Below are 16,946 nucleotides of genomic sequence, written 5' to 3'. Positions count from 1 at the left end.
GGGCTGTATGCTATTTGATTCCCCTTATCAGACACACTGGAGAAGTTATGTGCCTAAAACTCGAGGTTCAGACATCACATTGTAGGGTTTCATAAGGCTGAGATAGGGAGAACAACTTTCTACAAAGGGGTAGGAGGACTTAATGGAGAGATGGGACTGTTCTGTGTATTATTTTAGTGATGAATTTGTGATTATGCTGTCAAAACATGTAGAACTGATACATTCGAGTGCATTTTGAAGCATATGGTATTCTGGAAAGTTAAAACATAAACACCAAAAAGAGTGGCTATCGTTGTTTTAAGTAGGGCTGTCATGAAAGGACTTGGCGGCAAGCATTTCATGTGGCTGAGAACAAAGAAACTCAGGCAGAGAGATCTGAACTTTGCTTAGGCAGCGTCAGAGTAGTCCTGTTTGGTTTTAAGGAGAATACATTTGTGAAACAGAAGTAATTTCCCCAAATATATAATCTCTGATCTGACCTCTACAATGCTAAAAGCTTTTGGAAATCTTTCCTTTTTCTTTGTGTGTAAACCACACCAGTTTTAGACAGGCACAGTGTCATCTCCATGGTGTGTTGTGATCTGTTTGCGGCTTGCAGCAGGCATCATAATTCCCACTTCTGTTTCTTTTTTTTTTAAATTGTTTAAGACTTTATTTGACAGAGAGGCACCGAGAGAGGGAACACCAGCAGGGGGGAGTGGGAGAGGGAGAAGCAGGCCTCCCGCCGAGCAGGGAGCCCAACACAGGGGCTCGATCCCAGGACCCTGTGATCATGACCTGAGCCAAAGTCAGATACATAACTGAGCGACCCAGGGGTCCCAGTTGGTTTAAGTCTTATTATGGACTTGCTCGTATCAAAATAGAACCGACTCCTTCCCTCTGATTTAGGGTCATTTACTAATGCCAGCTAAGGACCATGTGCCCCATGTCTTAACTTCTCTGGGGACTGGTTCTTTATCAGATCTCATGACAGTAACCTGTTACTGTGCTTTTTCAGTCTCTTTTTAAAGTAACAGTATAAACACTATTATCCTTTTAAAAATACTTTTCCCTCCTTAGTGATCCAGTATATTTCCTATTCTGCCATTTGTCTCTCTCACTTTTACAACTGAACTTTTAAGATAAATTCTCGAGGAGCATTTGTTTCCCCTCTCACTCAATTCCTCAACTCCTGTGTGGCTCTCCACTCATTTATGTTTGGGTTATTAGCCAACTTCTAAATCCAGTGGTGACTTCTAAGATTTTGTTTAAAGTTCCTCTCAGAAGCTTCTCCTGAATCTTTCCCATCCCTTTACTGTAAGAATGCCCATTAGTCATTTCTGAATTCTCAAACTGCACACTCATTTATGATCTCATGCGGTGTCATGACTATTTATGGCACACACCATAAATACTACAAAACTTCCAAAATCTGTATCTCTATCACAGACCCCCGCGTGTTCAGAAATTTCTTGTGTGCTTCTTTCCAGTCCTTCCCTGGCCCCGGCCTTCCCAATTTCAGTTGATGCCAGCTCCATCTTTCCACTTGCTGAGGCAGTCTAAAAACCTAAATGTCGTATTTCATGCATGCATTCCTAATTAACATACAGTGGTGTATTAGTACAGTGTTATATTTCTGCTGATTCAACAATTCTATACATTATGCAGTGCTCACCGTTATAATAAGTGCAGCTACCACCTGTCACCGTACATTACTGCAGTACTGTTGACTGTTTCTTTTTTTTTAAAGATTTGTTTTAGGGAGGATGGGGCGGGGGGAAGAATCTCACGCAAACTCCCCGATGAGTGCAGAGCCCTGTGGGCTCGATCTCAGTGCCTTAAGATCATGACTTGAGCCAAAATCAAGAGTCAGGCACTTAACTGAGTAAGCCACCCAGGCACCCCAACATTGACTGTTCCCCTGTGCTGTACCTTTCATCCCTCCATGACTTATTCATTCTATAACTGGAAGCCTGTACCTCCCCCTCCCCTTCACCCATTCCTCCAGAACCCCTATTTTCTTTAGGTTAAAAATGATATTTGGGGACAATAGCTGTATAAAGGTATGCTGATAAAGGAATGCACAGCTCTAAGTTGATGTATACATTAGGAAAACTGGGTTTTTTTGTTTTTGTTTAGTGAGAATCTTAAGCCCAATCTCTTGCCCCCCCCCCCCCCCCCCGCCGACATCAAGAGTTGGGGACACTCAGCTGACCCACCCAGTTGTTTTTCACAACATTGTTAGTGAAAGGTTTTCTATCATTCGGTGGTTAGTATGAGTTATATTATTGAATTTAAAATTAACTTCTCTTGGGGCGCCTGGGTGACCCAGATGGTTAAGTGTCTACCTTCAGCTTAGGTCATGATCTTCAGGTCCTGGGATCGAGCCCCACATTGGGCTCCCTGTGCTGTAGGGAGTTTGCTTCTTCCTCTTGCTCTGCCCTTCCCCCCTGACTCGTGCCCTCTTTCGCTCAAATGAAATTAAAAATCTTCAACTTCTCCTAATTTGGTTAAGGCCTGAGCTTTGATACACAGTTACGTAGTTTTTATTTTTATCTTTTTAAAGTAAGTATAGATTCACAGGAAGTTGTATAAATAAAAAGTCCCATGTTCCCTTCACCCAGCCTCCCCAAATGATGACATCTTAGGTAGCTATAGATTTTATTCAGTTTTCACCATTTGTATCTTGCACATGTATATACTGTTATAAAATCTTCCCCCTACATAGAGATACACATCACCACCAGTGCAGTCAAGATACAGAACTGGTTTGTGACTGCAAAAACTTCCTCATGCTGTTGGTATTCACACCAACTTACACCCCACCCCCCTCCCTGTCCTCTGAAAAGCACTAATCCATTCTCCATCTCTGTAGTTTTATGAATTTTTTTTCCTACTAAACCTACCATGCTTGAGGTCTATCCATTGTATGGATGTTGAAGAATTTATTCAGTTATTCATCTGTTGAAGTTTATTTCTAGTATTGTGCTATATAATGAGTAAAGGTGCTGTGACCATTGATTTGTGAATATAATGTGGGTTTTTTTTTTTTTTGGAATTTTGTTTCAAAATATCTCATCAGAAATATACAAAAGGAATCTTTCGTCCTCTTTACCCCACTTTCCCCCCTCCCCTGTCAATTAGATACCATTCTTGCGAGTTTTAAAAAATCTAGTATATAATCACACAGACTGATTTTCCATATAATTTTCCTTCCTTCCAGTGTTGGGGAAAAAGCAAATTACAGATGGCATTCTGATACTCATTACATTAGATTATGACCTGAAGGCTCAGTAGTAGGGAAAATGTATTGATCATATCCACTGCATCCTAATGCTCCATGAGGATTTATTCAGTTCCCAATTGACAGATACTAGTTTGATTCTGTGATGCTACTCTTTGTTATTAGAAGGCAAGTTACGTGAAATAGCTTTGTAATTATGAAAGACTTGCATGCAGCAATGATTATTATTAAATTGAAACAGTTTGTTATGTGAAGAAATTTTCTGGTATAAGGATAGTGACCCAGTGTATGGACACCAGTATTCTTTCTTTGCCAAATCATGCTGTCTAAAATTGGTAAGGTAGTTTCAAGTAACTTAAATCTCAGTATTGTGTTTCTCACTCAGACTAGAGCTGGGATCCTTGGAAATTCCTCACCCTTTTCTTTAGACATTCCTATGAGAGTGCCAGTTTTGTTGAGGAGGAACATAAGTATTGGGGGAAACGTATACATTTTCCCTGGGCTCTTGCAGACAGATTGAGAAGCTTAGGAGGCAGGCACAGAAAATTGACAGCAGCTGTGCTGTTCTGTGTTATTCATGTAATGCCCTTGAGCCTCATGGTCTGGGTTTGACTTCCCATTATCTTTGTTCTTTACAGATACAAGCAGAGGGTTCAATGCCTTCTCAGCAGTAACTCTCTTCCTGTGAAGCCAGAGCCATAGGCACCATCCTGATCCTGGTGAGTACGTTTGACTCTTCTTACTCCTTCACTAATACTTTGTCCTTTTGGTTAACCCTGATCGTGAATCCAAGCTCTCGGCTTATGACCACATCCCTTCATTAGCAGTGACAAAGATGCTCTGGTTCCAAATAGAGTTGGGCTCGAAGTTCCCACCAGAACATGGAAGAGTGTATTGAGTAACACTGTAAAAAAATACATATAGTCTCAAACTATGCCAGTTCCTGGGACTTTTGCATTCAGAGTTGAATAACACTTGTAGGAAGGCTGATAATACCCAAAATATTTATGAAAAATGTTGCATGTGAAGGGACAATGCATGTGGACTGTGGTGAATATGAATGTCTACATTGTCAAAATAGCATTTTTAATCTAACACTATGCTATGATAGAGAAAAGATGACATGACATTTCTTGGGTAGGGACCTCTTTCCCTTCACACTCTCAGGACGAGAGAGTAAAAATGGGAGGAAGCTCAAGGTTGGTCTACAAAGTTTCTGGTTTTGTCAGATAATGGATGCTCCAGGAAGGCTCCTTTCTGCCTAATGTGGCTTCGGCCAGAGTGGCGTATTTTGGTCCCATCACCAGCAACACTATAGGCATAGATGTGGTTCCTGGCTCCCAGTTATCCACTATCATTTCAACACTCTTCCAGCATCTTCACTGAGAGTAGACCCCAAGCAACCCCTTTCTCTGGTCATCCATTCAGTCACATCCTCTCTACTTTTAATTCTCTGGCAGCTTCCCCCACATCTGCTATTAGTTGTTCCACAGAAGTCTTAAATCCCCACAAAGTCATCCATGAGGGTTGAAATCACAAACTCCCATACTTTGCCACCAGAATGGAATTCCAGAGGGTTTTTACTTCTCGGGCTGTACATCTGTATTTTTCATGAACAGGAAGACTGGAACGTCAGGCTCTTGGGTGACCCGGTACCATTTCCGTGAGCACTCGGTCTCAAAATGTTCAGTAAACCATATTATGAACAGATGTGCTGTCAATCCAGGCTTTGTTGTTCCATTTATACCTCAGGCACAGTGGACTTAGTGTCATTAAGGGTCCTAGGATTTTCAGAATGATAAATGAGCTTGACGTCCTCTTCTGTTAGAAGGTTGTTGGGTCTACCTTGAGAATTTGTGGTCCAGTATAGCCACCTTCATGAATGTTCTTACTAATCTTCCAGATTCAGCACTAGGTGCTTCACCTTGTACTTACCTGTAAGTTCAGAAACCAACCTCTGCTAACTTCCAGCTCGTCTTCTGCCCATTCCTCACCTCTCTCAGCCTTCCTGGAATTGGAGACCGTTAGGACCTTTGCTCTCATTTAGGTTTTGGCTAAGGGATCTTTGGGGCCACTTTGATCTTTGTGCAGAACATTAAAACTTTGTAACCGTAGTAAGGGCGGTTTTGCTTTCTTATCATTTGTGTGTTCACGGGAGTAGCACTTTAATTTCCTTCACAGACTTTTTGTGGTTTTTTGCGTTCACAACTTGGCTACACTTGGCCAGCTGTTGGGCTGTCCCGGCTTTCAACATACCTTTCTCGCTAAGTGTAATCATTTCATTACCTGGAACTATCAAACCTGTTAATTGTTCCACCAGAGTTAGGAGCTTTAGAGTATTTTCTAATTTCAGAGCCAAAAAAATTCTGGATGCATTTATTTCCCCGCCCACACCCGCCATATCATTCATACACATGCAGATTAGCAAATCACTATGACCAAGAGAGTAGGTAGCTCAAACTCATTAATGGATCTAGAGTTTCATCTATTTAAACACCCTAAATATATAACATATACAGTAACTCAGACTACCTCCACATTATTCTCAGTCCTGACATGGAATTTGGTTTGAAGCTTTACATTTTATAACTCCCGATCTCTTAACAACCCTGGCATTTGTGAAGTCTGGAGAGAGCTCTGCCTTGAGAATGTGGGTTTGAAAGCTTTAGAATCACTTTAATTTTTCTCGGATGTGTTGTCTGTTCTGGCTGTGAGGCTATTGCAGTCACCCTCCTACTCCTGTAAGGGACTATAAAAAACTGGCCCGACGAAATACCAGAATCAAGGGCTTTCCGATGTTGGACAAGAGCACGGAATTTGGATTTGTGATATTTGGGGACATCTGAAATAACCTTTAGCCTCTCGCAGTGTGCTGTCGTAAAGTCTGAAACCGCGTCAGTCAACACTCATGCGCTCTGATGTGTGGCACCCTTTTTGCAGAGGTCTGCACCGCCCAGTGACGCCAGCGTGGAGCCAATGAAGGTCCAGGAGACGGGCGTTTCCGTGTGTGCCATCACATCAGGGTGGGGCTTCCGGGGTCCTCGTGGCAGTCGTTTCGGCAGCTCTCGGGTCTGTTTCCTGTTCCGAGGTTCCAGAGTGCAGGGTCAGGCCGAGGCGACGACCAGGGAGGCACGAGAGGTGTCCCCGCAGCACTGGGCTGCTCCTGTTCTTCCTACTGTGTCCGATGGCGGCAGCTGTGCCCAGGGACCCAGCTCAGGTAAATGCTTATCCCCTGGGCCCTCCAGTGCCTGCTTGCACCCCCTGCGGCCCAGGCCCCTGTCTCAGCACTGGCATGCTGGCTGTAGGCTGAGGAACGGTCAGAGCAGATGGGAGCTCATTGAGCCACACATGTCCTAATGAAGCACTTTTGGAACCTACCTGTAACGGGGGAGGGTTGTCTAGGACCCTGGAATGAACTCAAACTAGAGGTTCTGTGGGTGGAGGCCTTTGATGGTCATGGGGCATGCAGGTGTTCTTTCCTTCTCCTGGTCTGGATCTTACCGTACGCAGTGCTCTGTAGCTAGAGAGAAAAGAGTGGGAAGGTTAGAGTTGGCCACAGAAGGAAGAGAAAGGTAGAGAACAGGAGGAAACACTCAATGCGGCCAGCAGACCTAACAGGATGAGGCAACAATGGGGGCTGCTGCGTATTTGTGCCCACCTTACGTGGAGCCTGGTAGATGAGCTTAATGTAAGGGCAGAGGTGATCAGCTACTAATTACTAGGCCTGGTGTTACTAATTTTCCAGTATTTGGATACAGGGATATTAAATATTGAAGTGTTTTTCACGTAGGCTCTAATCCAATATGATGGGTGTCCTGCAACACAGAAGACTAAAGGCAGGCCTGGGAAATGGGGTCTGATTTGCCCAGCACTCACGATGCCATACAGATGTATTATGGACTGAGGGAACAGTGCTTGAGGCTATGTTTGGTTGTATGTGGTGGATACACTGGAGGATTTCAGGGACAGTGCCTGGTAGGCGTGGTCCTGAACTCAAGGTTCTATCTACCCACCTGCCTGTTGGACCTAGTGATACTGGCACCAGGGCTTGGTATCTCCTCTAGGTTGGGTGGCCTGGGAGGTGGAGGAGTAGGGGACAGATTGGGGGGGGATTTCATTGGAGGAGGGCTGTTTGTGGTTTCATCTCTCCCCCTCATGGCAGGGTAGTGTGACCTTTGAAGACGTGGTTGTATACTTTTCCTGGGAGGAGTGGGGTCTCCTTGATGAGACTCAGCGATGCCTCTACCATGATGTGATGCTGGAGAACTTTGCACTTGTGATCTCACTGGGTAAGACTGCCACCCACCACGCCACCCCCCCCACCCCCCCCACCCCACCCCACCCCCCCACCCCCCCACCCCACCCCCCCACCCCCCCCCACCCCCCCACCCCCCACCCCCCCACCCCCCCACCCCCCCACCCCCCCACCCCACCCCCCCACCCCCCCACCCCCCCACCCCCCCACCCCACCCCCCCACCCCCCCACCCCACCCCACCCCACCACCCCACCCCCCCCACCCCACCCCCCCACCACCCCACCCCCCCACCACCCCACCCCACCACCCCACCACCCCACCACCCCACCACCCCACCACCCCACCACCCCACCACCCCACCACCCCACCACCCCACCACCCCACTCTTGACTCTGCTCTTTTCCTCACACTTGGATTGGGGCTCAACCACTGCCCTCTTAACTGGCAAACCCGCATCCAGTTGATGGATCAGCATTGGCCACTCTTGTCCAGACCCAGGAACCCTTCCCTCCTCCTAGCTTCTTTTCTGGGGCCGGTAGTTGCCTGGAGTACCAGGGGCTGTTCTTACAAGATATGTTCCTGTGGGGGCTGCTTCTAGTATTTATACTTTTGCTTACGGGTAGAATTGCTAGTCCTAGTTCATTCACGTGGGGTTTTCAAAGGAGTCCAGGGCCCTTCACAGGATGGCCCATCAGGGTGTTGATGCCCACACCTGCTTTTCATTTTTCAACCCTACCTGTTTCCACCTTTCATACCTCAAACCTTTCCCCAACATTAGGTCATGCATCTGTGGTCTGTGAATAGCATCCGGTCACTTGCAAGCAGCCGTTCCTGGGCCTTGAACTTCCATACAGCACTCCTAGCCCTGCTACAGGGGAGTGAATTAGGGGACCCTGCTTTTCCTGTGCTGCACGCACCCCCCCCCCGCCCCCCGAGTTGACAACAGATCCAGTAGACTTATGCTTTAGTATGCCCCTCTGATGAGGACATGCACTTCACACCAGCATTTCTGTGCTTTCAGGTTGTTGGTACGGAATGGAGGATGAGGAGGCCGTTTCTGTGCAGCAGATGTCCCTGGGAAGGACTCCAAGCCCAGAACCATCCCTGTGGAAAGTTCAGCCCTGTGAGAAATGCATCTTGCTTGGGAGAGACATTTTGTACCTGGCAGAGGACCAAGGATCACATCCTGGGCACAAATCCTACACCTGTGAGACATGTGGGAAACAATGGTGGTTCGGTGCCAATTTTCACCAGCACCAGAAGCACGACGATGAGAAGCCATTCCAATGGGACATGGAGTTTGTGACAAGCTACAAATTGCATGTGTCACGGAAGCCTTTCCCCTGTGGGGAAATTGGGAAGGACTTCCTGGCTATATTGAGTCTGCTCCAGCATCAGGCCACTCTCAAGGGGGCCAAACCACACAGGAGCTTTGAACAGGGGGAGTCCTTTCAGGGTAGAAAAAGTCTTCACAAGTGCAGCAACTATGAGAAATCATTCAGCTATGAATATAAACTTTTCCAGGATCAGCAACTTGACCCCAGAGAAGGTTATCACGACTGGGATAACTGTGAGAAACCTTTCAACCAAAGCTCCGTCCTCAGTAATTGCCCGAGAGCTTACCCAGGAACAAGGTCTTATGAGTGCAACGAGTGTGGGAAATCCTTTAGCCAAAGCTACAACCTCATTCAACACCACCGAATTCACACTGGCGCGAGGCCTTACAAATGTGGTGAATGTGGCAAAGCCTTCAGCTTCAAATTCCGACTCGTGCAGCACCTGCAGATTCACACTAGAGTGAGGCCTTACGCATGTGGCGAGTGCGGGAAAGCCTTTAGCTACAGCTCTACCCTCATTAAACACCAGAGAGTTCACACGAGAGAGAAGCCTTACAAGTGTGGGGAGTGTGGGAATTCCTTCAGCCAAAGCTCCAACCTCATTCAACACCAGAAAATCCACAGTGGAGCAAGGCCTTATAAATGTAACGAATGTGCAAAATCCTTCAGCTACAAATGCAAACTTGTGCAGCACCTGCGCATTCACACCGGAGAAAGGCCTTACGAGTGCGGCGACTGTGGGAAATCTTTCAGCCACAGGTCCACCCTCAATCAACACCAGAGAATTCACACCGGAGCCAGACCGTATAAGTGCAATGAGTGTGAGAAATCCTTTAGCCAAAAGTCCAACCTCATCCAGCACCGCAGAGTCCACACAGGAGAAAAGCCTTACGAGTGCGGGGAGTGTGGGAAATCCTTCAGCCAAAGCTCCCACATCATTCAACACCGAAAACTTCATACCAGATAACCTCAGGACTGCAACAATTGTGGGAAAAGATTTCTTTCTAGGTCTATAGTACCAACAGCACAGCCCAGCAGAGGCAAAGGAAGCTTCATCTACAGGTCTAACCTGCTCGAGCACTTCCTGACTGGACTCACTGGGATGGAACCAGCTCTTCGGTATGGAACATCACACCTCTGAACGTCCCGACACTGGGGGGAGAGTCCCCAAGACTGGGAGCTTCGTGGGAAGGCTTGCAGCATCCCTGCATCTCACTTGCTGTGCGTTGATCCATTAAGAATGACTGGGGGTGGGCATTACACCACCGTTCCCTTCATTAGGATTCTGACAATGGAAGGGAGACCTCCAAGCACAGCATGTTTTACTGGTCCACCTTGAAGGGCTCCAGGAGAGTGGGCTTTCTGCAGGGCGGTCAGTCACATATGAACGTGCACTATTGTGGGGGAAGCCGTCCTCTGACTCACAGAGGAATCATGTGCCTTCAAGTGTAGCTTCACTTTTCTGGTGTCAGAAGCAGGACTGAATTGGGCAGAACACAACCGTGTTCATCCTCCCATCCTCCTGTTGAGGGAACTTGAGGGCTGTTGTCAATCTTCCTTTTTCAAGGACATACATATAGCTGCTTAAGACAAAACGGCAATAGGATAACAGAATCCTGTTGCTGGGACGCTCAGCTCACTGTAGCTTTCAGACCAGTTACTGACCCAGAATGATATTGAAATTCTCCTTAATATGCAGGGCTTCCCCGCCCCCTGCATGGGGAGGGGTGGTGGACTCGTGTGCAAAGAAAGTGTGGGGAGAGACCCAGACTTCCACTTGATCTTTTAATAAAGCTTTAATGGAGGTTTAACAAATACGCTGGAAAACTGCTGCACACTAAGATGGTACACAAAAACCACAGACGGTAATAAATCTATATGTAGAACTCCTTTTCCTTGTGCCCTTTTTAAGCCTCCCTCACCTACAGTAAATTAGAACCTGGCATCTTGTCTTCTGGTAAGCATCTGCCTTTCTGCTCAACGTCCTCATACACACCACCATGGCTTCCAAGCGAGCCCCTGGACTCGCTCATGTAAACAGGCCTTGCTCTACATTCCAACATGGGCCTGCCATAGAGCCACCCCTGGGCCGCGTCTGTAAATCCCAGGGACCCAAGCACCCAGGACACCCTCTAGGGGACCAGCAAGCACCACGGCAGGGCACACATGGGGCCTCCACCCGTCAAAAGCCCACCAAAAGCCCTAGACAAGCTCGCCCTTACTCCTGCAGCACTTCGTCTCAAACACCCTTCCACGTGCTTTCCGACTTCCGCACAACTCGTTTTCCCCCATCACCATTAAAGCCTCACCCCGTACACCACCAGATGCTTGGGGCTGCATAGGAGCAGCCCCGGATCTGGACCTCCCGACACCACACTCACTGCCCCCCAACCCACGGGCAGCCAGTCATTGGCAGGCCCCTCCCTTTCATGCATCGGTACAGAAGGGAAATGGCATCCTGCTGAACTCACTGCAGGTTACCCCATCTGACTGGAGGCCAGCAACAGTGCTCACCCGCCAAGAGTGCAAGGAGAGACGGAGAGAGAGTTTGGCTGGAGGCCACCATTCACATCCACCTTTATCCACCATACACAGGGTGGGAGGGGAGAGGGACACATGGAAGGGGCCAAGGGGCAGCTGGATAGTGGGGCAGTGCCAGGGAACGACACTACCACCCACACCTGGAGACAGCCTGCTGGCCGCCTGTCCATACATCCAGCCCCATGCATCCAGGAGGGCCGAACCGGGGGCGTCACTAACACGGGCCCAGAGACCACCACGTACAACTTCGCTTCTGAGCAAGCCACCTCTTCCAAAGGAGAAGGGGTGCCACATGAGCCACTCCAAAGGAAGCCCAGGTACACACACCCCGCAGAGGGAACACTCTGGGGCCGGGTGTAGGTTCAAAGTCTCGTAGGTCAATGTCCTGCAACTCCCTGCCCCCCACCGCTACATCCTTCAGGTTCACCTGCAGAAACCTTTGTACACCGACTGTCCCTCTCAAGTCCGACCGTGTTAGCGCTCCGCCGTGACCGCGGGCCACACGAGGGCCTCGCTAATACGCACAGGCGGGCATACAAAGCGGCAGACTCCCGACCTGTACTCACCGGCATTTTGGCTTTCGTGGCGAGCAGTGGCACTTTGCCACTGGAGTGCGTGAAGCCTGCCAGAGAGCACCACACACCTGTTGCCCAGGGCAGTGGGTGGGCTGCCGACCACTTGTCCCGCTAAGAAATTTCCGAACAGCTGGCTCCAGGGCCACACAAAGCTCATTTCAGCTTCCAGTATCCGCATTAACCGGCCAAACTGCTCCCGCCCACCCGGCGGTCCTCGCAGCAACAAGAGCACAACTGACCAATCCCTGTCCGGGTCCAGATTGGGTGCAGCAGCCTTGTGACGTCAAGACCCTGGGCTCCACTCCCGAGGGGGATTCTTGCCTCATGCCCAAGGCTTCACAGCCATGCACGCCCCAACACGCAAGACTTCGTTTTCCCAGCAAATGCCCCAATGGGTCATGGGAGGCTACAAGCACCTTTGTCACAGCATCTTGGAGCATACAGCTGTAACAGGACCCTTCTTCCCCACCCCACCTTCCATTCTCGCTCCAGCGCGCCCTCAAGCACGATTAAGACCACCATCCTCCGTCAACCAGGGCCTCACGGTCCAGAACACCACGGTCCCACAGCCCACGGGTATGCGGCTGCGGGATCCAGGGCCGGCCTGGGACCAGTTTCTCTGCAACTGCACCTCAGGACCATCAAAGGACACAGGCTGGGGGACGCCTCGAGGCAAGGGCGGTGGGGACAGCAGCGGCCTCCTACCGGACCGACTAAAACCCGCTCCTCTTCGGCTCCTCCTCGATAGCACCCGCGACCAGAGCATCGCCAGACTTGCTGGCTCCACACTCACCCGCCAGGGGGCCCTCGGGTGAAGGATCTAAAGCGCGCTCCTTCCGAGGACGGAGAGCTCGTCTCACCCTGCTCTGCGGCCGGGAGTGAGGTAGTTGAGCCCCCACTGTGTTCCTCGCGAGGACGGAGAGCTCGTCTCACCCTGCTCTGCGGCCGGGAGTGAGGTAGTTGAGCCCCCAATGTGTTCCTCGGATCCGAATTCCCCGTCACTCGTGACCACCGCTCGAGTCACAAGAACTACCACTAAAACACACAATAGGGACAGGCATTCAAGTACCCGATCGCCGCCTCGCGGTCGTGTGGCCGCTCTGAGGTCCCGTCACCAAAGCCGGAGGCGCACACCCAAGGACCTTAAGGGGCTGACCGGGCCGGTGCTTGGTTTAGACGGTGTGCGCCCCCTCGTGCGAGTCTGCCTACCGGGGCACGTTTCGGCGCTGAAAGCTGCTATGCCCGAGACCGAAGCAAACAACCCAAGGAACCACGTTGATTGCTCACTTGTACCGAGCCAGCGTGCCGGGGCGCGGGCGCCCCTCCCACAAAGCTGCCCCGAAGCCAGGCACAGAGCGCCGGGCAATCCCGTTGAGGCCAGCGTCTTGCAAGGACTAAAATCAGAACAAGGCCCTGCCCCTATAAGTAGCGTGCCTGGGGGGGGGTCAGAATGAGTAGACGCTACTCGACCCGCATTCCGGCATCAGAAGGCGCAGTGGGGGGGGCGCGTCCTTGCCCGCACACATGGCCGCCATCGCTAACGGACGCGGAGGAACCCACAGTGGGCGTGGTAAAAGCGATGGCTTGGAGCGCGGCCCCAAGTCAGCCTGCACGTCTCGAGCCTCAGCCCCCGCCCAGCCCTGGAGCGCTGAACCGTAAACCACAAGCACACGCCGCCCGCAGCGCGGCGCCCCCACCCAGGACGCCACCAGCCGGTGAGGAGGGCCCAGGGTGACATCCTCCATTACTGGGGGGGCTGCACAGTGGGTCGTCTGTTCAGACGTGAGAGAGCGGGCGCTGACGGGGAGGAAAGGCACACGATCTACCCAGCGCAGAGAAATGCGCGCTCACACCGAGGTGAAAGAAAACGTCTTAAGAGCAGACACAGGAACGATCCTGTGATGTCTGGGCTACACACCAGCCTCGACATCCCCGAATTTCTTGCGCCGTGGCCCCAGCTTTGAGGCCACCCGTTGCTCCGCTCAGCTTGTGCCACGACCCCGGGTCGGGGGCCAGGAGCGGCCAGGAGCCCCTCAGCAGGGCAGGGGGTGAAGACGTACACCGTGGCACCGGAAAGGAGAGCCGCACTCTGGCCCAGAGCCCCTCGCTGCTCCACCCCGGGGGCAGCAACACGTTTCGCGACGGGGAAAGCTGTGCCCAGCCCCACCGAGGGGCCAGTGGGCTCCACACGGAAAAGAGGCCGTTGCCCACTCGCAATGGCGCAGCCCCAGTGGCTACTTAGCCCGAGAGGGGAGCGGTGGCACGGGCGCCGTTATAATGTCCTGACCAAAGGCCCGTCTTCTCCTTTATCATGGCCCTCCACACAGATTGAGACACACGGGGCACCGCTAGGATCAGGGGACTAGCGGGGAATCCGCGATACTTGGGGAGCTCAGTTTGCCGCTCAAGGCTTCTAATTCCCAAAGAAAATCCTCTACGTAAGTCCTGAAAGTGCGTAACAAGCCCCTTGAAGCACCACCACGCTCTACAGGAAGCTCGAGACGCCACCGTCTGTTCTCTTTTGAGCCCGTCAGGCCTCGGCCACCCGCCTAGGCGACATGCGACGCCCACGCGGACAGCGCGCATCCCCCACCCACCACCCTTCCAGGGCCCTGGTGGCGGGTTCAGAGGGCACTGCGAAAGGAGGTCCCTGGGGTCCACGTCGAGTGGTCTGATAACCGACACCGCAAGGGGAGCAGAGCGGCAAAATAGCCTCCGCACCTCAGAGAGCCACGTACTAGGTAACCAAGATACGAAGGCAAACGCGTTGCATCATAGACCCCGGTCGGCCATAACCGTGCGGCAGAGCGGGGCAAGCCAGGGTTCCGTACCCGTGCCCGCGCACACACCCGGCATGGGAGAAGAGCAGTCTCTCCCCCCTCACCACTAATATTCGTCTCCCGGCTGCCTAGAGCGGGATCCGTTGCGGAAGAGCGCGCTCACCACCGCGGCCGGCTCGTGAAGCTCCCAGGGGGAGCCCCACCTCAGAGCCTGCTTCCCCCCGCCTCCTTTTGTGGGCGGAATACGATCAGCAAAGAGCGGAGATTTTCATCTGACATAACGCTTTGCCACGTCGGGTGGCACTGCATGCCTAGGACTCGGTGCCTGCAGCAAGAAACGAGGCCGCCAAAGAACGCCCGATGCCCTCGGGCGCTGGAAGCTGGAGACAACCCGCAATTAGAGATCCAGGTGCATAATGCGCGGTACGAAACCGACAACTCGACATGAATTACCGTTCTCAAGGTCCGACCTTTCTGAGCTTCTCCGTATACCCTTCCAAAGCTACAGACCCCGAAAGCCGCGCCATTTACCACACAGCAAAAAGCGCCAATTTCGAGCAAAAAAAAAAAAAAATCGCTTCTGAAGGAAGCTATGGATCCTAGGGGCCTCCTGGACGCTTGGTCTGAGACCCCCGAAGCACAACCCCATCACCAGAACTCCAGATCTGGTCGACCCGCGGGTAATGCCCCCAGAACAAGGGGGAACACTGCGGACAAATTACAGAACTTGTCGCGCACACAGGCTTCTGCAAGAACTTCTGTTCGGGGCTTAGAAAAGCCCCCACTTACAAGCACTCCCGGCCAGCACACGCCTCAGGCGGAACTTCGAACAGCCCCATCACCGCTTCCACCTGTGGACCAGAACGGACCCACAAACCAAGCCCGACCAAAGTCCCTGAGGAGTAGGGGAAACCACCGAGGCCCGCCTCCTCAGCCACTCGTTTGGGCTGTAGCCAGCCCATTCACAGGTGAAGACTCGAAAGAGCCTCCGCGGAGGCGTCTCCGACCAGCGGACCCCCCAAGGAATCACCGCCGGATCATCTTCTGTACTTGCCCATACTTTCCCACAAGGTCCGCGCAGAGAGTTTCACCTCTGGAGAGCTCAACCACCAAGCGCGATCGGAGCACACGGGGGAACGCGAAACCCCGAGGCCCGCCCTATCCGTGCCTCTCCTTTAAAGACGCTAAAAAACCTTCGCGTAGAAGTATCTCCGTCCAGCGCAACCCCACAAGGAACCGCAATCAGATTTTCCACACGTTGTCCGGACCTTTCCTTCTAGGACAAAACGCACAAACACGGGGCGCCGTCAGAGCCCACTCGGGAACGCGAACCGCCCCGCTCGCGCGCGAGCTGGAGCCGGTCCATCAACGTCTCTCCGTGAGAGACTCGAAAGCGCTTCCGTGGAGGCGTCTCCGACCAGCGGGCCCCATAAAGAATCGCAACTAGGTCCTTAAACGCCTTAATCTGGGCCTTCTCGCATGTTTGGGGCCCGTCCCCACTCCGGAGCCGCCGGGATATAGGCGCAGGGTCCTCTCACCTGTGGCCCCGCGGCGCCCCAATCAAGGCGCGCGGGCGGGGAGACAAAACGGGCGCTGAACGAGTTCTCTTGGCGACCTCACCAGCTCGCCATTTACCGTCGATAACACCAAAACACCACAAACCTGCGCATCCAATCTCCAGCTAATGCATGGGCGGCAACGCGCCGACGAGACCGGGACGATTCCGCCAGTGCCGCCGGCCTCCCGGAACTCTGCTTCCCGTACCGCTGCCAAATCCCAGCCCTTGTCGATTTCGCCGGCGCTCCGGAGGGGGAAAAAGTGTACGAGCGGCCACCAGATGGCGCCCGACTACCGGAGCGAACGTCAGCGAGACGGATCTGCATCGCCAGGGGTGAGAGCGCACTCCCTGCCGCCCGGACGTCCAAGGTCCTCCCGCCCGAACGCATCTCTCCGCCCGGGAGCGTCGGCCTCGAAGTCCCCGGGCCCGCAGGGCGGGAGCCCGGTAGCAGAAGGGGAACCTGGGAAATGATTCCAGGTGGCTGCCAGGAAAGGAACAGACAACACATGGAAAGTTCCAGGGAGAGGCCTGCAGGCCTGGACCGCTGGCGTGGGCTTCCCTGAGCAGCTCGAACACTTCCGGGGCTTCCGAGAGGGCTTAAAAAAAAAAAAAAATTCACGCGTGGGCACTGTAATAAAACCATGCAAGTGCTCGCAGCACTGACCAGGGATGGATG

The 16,946-nt window shown here is 52.1% G+C and overlaps 1 protein-coding gene across 19 annotated transcripts in view; it reads left to right on the top strand.

Moving 5' to 3' along the window:
- The window catches only part of LOC123777132 (uncharacterized), a 43,415-nt gene extending 32,713 nt beyond the window's left edge, over positions 1 to 10,702 (top strand). For 18 of the 19 annotated variants that reach the window (XR_015720815.1, XR_015720813.1, XR_015720807.1 and 15 more), the window contains one exon: positions 3,862 to 3,937. Coding sequence is in view for 1 of the 19 variants with exons in the window: in XM_087853316.1 (XP_087709442.1) it covers positions 6,408 to 6,440; positions 7,386 to 7,512; positions 8,501 to 9,783 (1,443 nt within the window). In the remaining 18 variants the exon portion in view is untranslated. Of the gene's footprint in view, positions 1 to 3,861; positions 6,441 to 7,385; positions 7,513 to 8,500 lie in introns of those variants that run through there. The other variant, XM_087853316.1, reaches the window with a different exon arrangement.
- The last annotated feature ends 6,244 nt before the right edge of the window (positions 10,703 to 16,946 follow it).

Source organism: Ursus americanus, chromosome 21 (assembly GCF_024610735.1).
Source record: "Ursus americanus isolate L20-20 chromosome 21, mUrsAme1.1.p, whole genome shotgun sequence".
NCBI lineage: Eukaryota > Metazoa > Chordata > Mammalia > Carnivora > Ursidae > Ursus > Ursus americanus.
The sequence above is the reverse complement of the archived record's forward strand: the minus strand, read 5'-3'. Positions and strand labels throughout refer to the sequence as shown.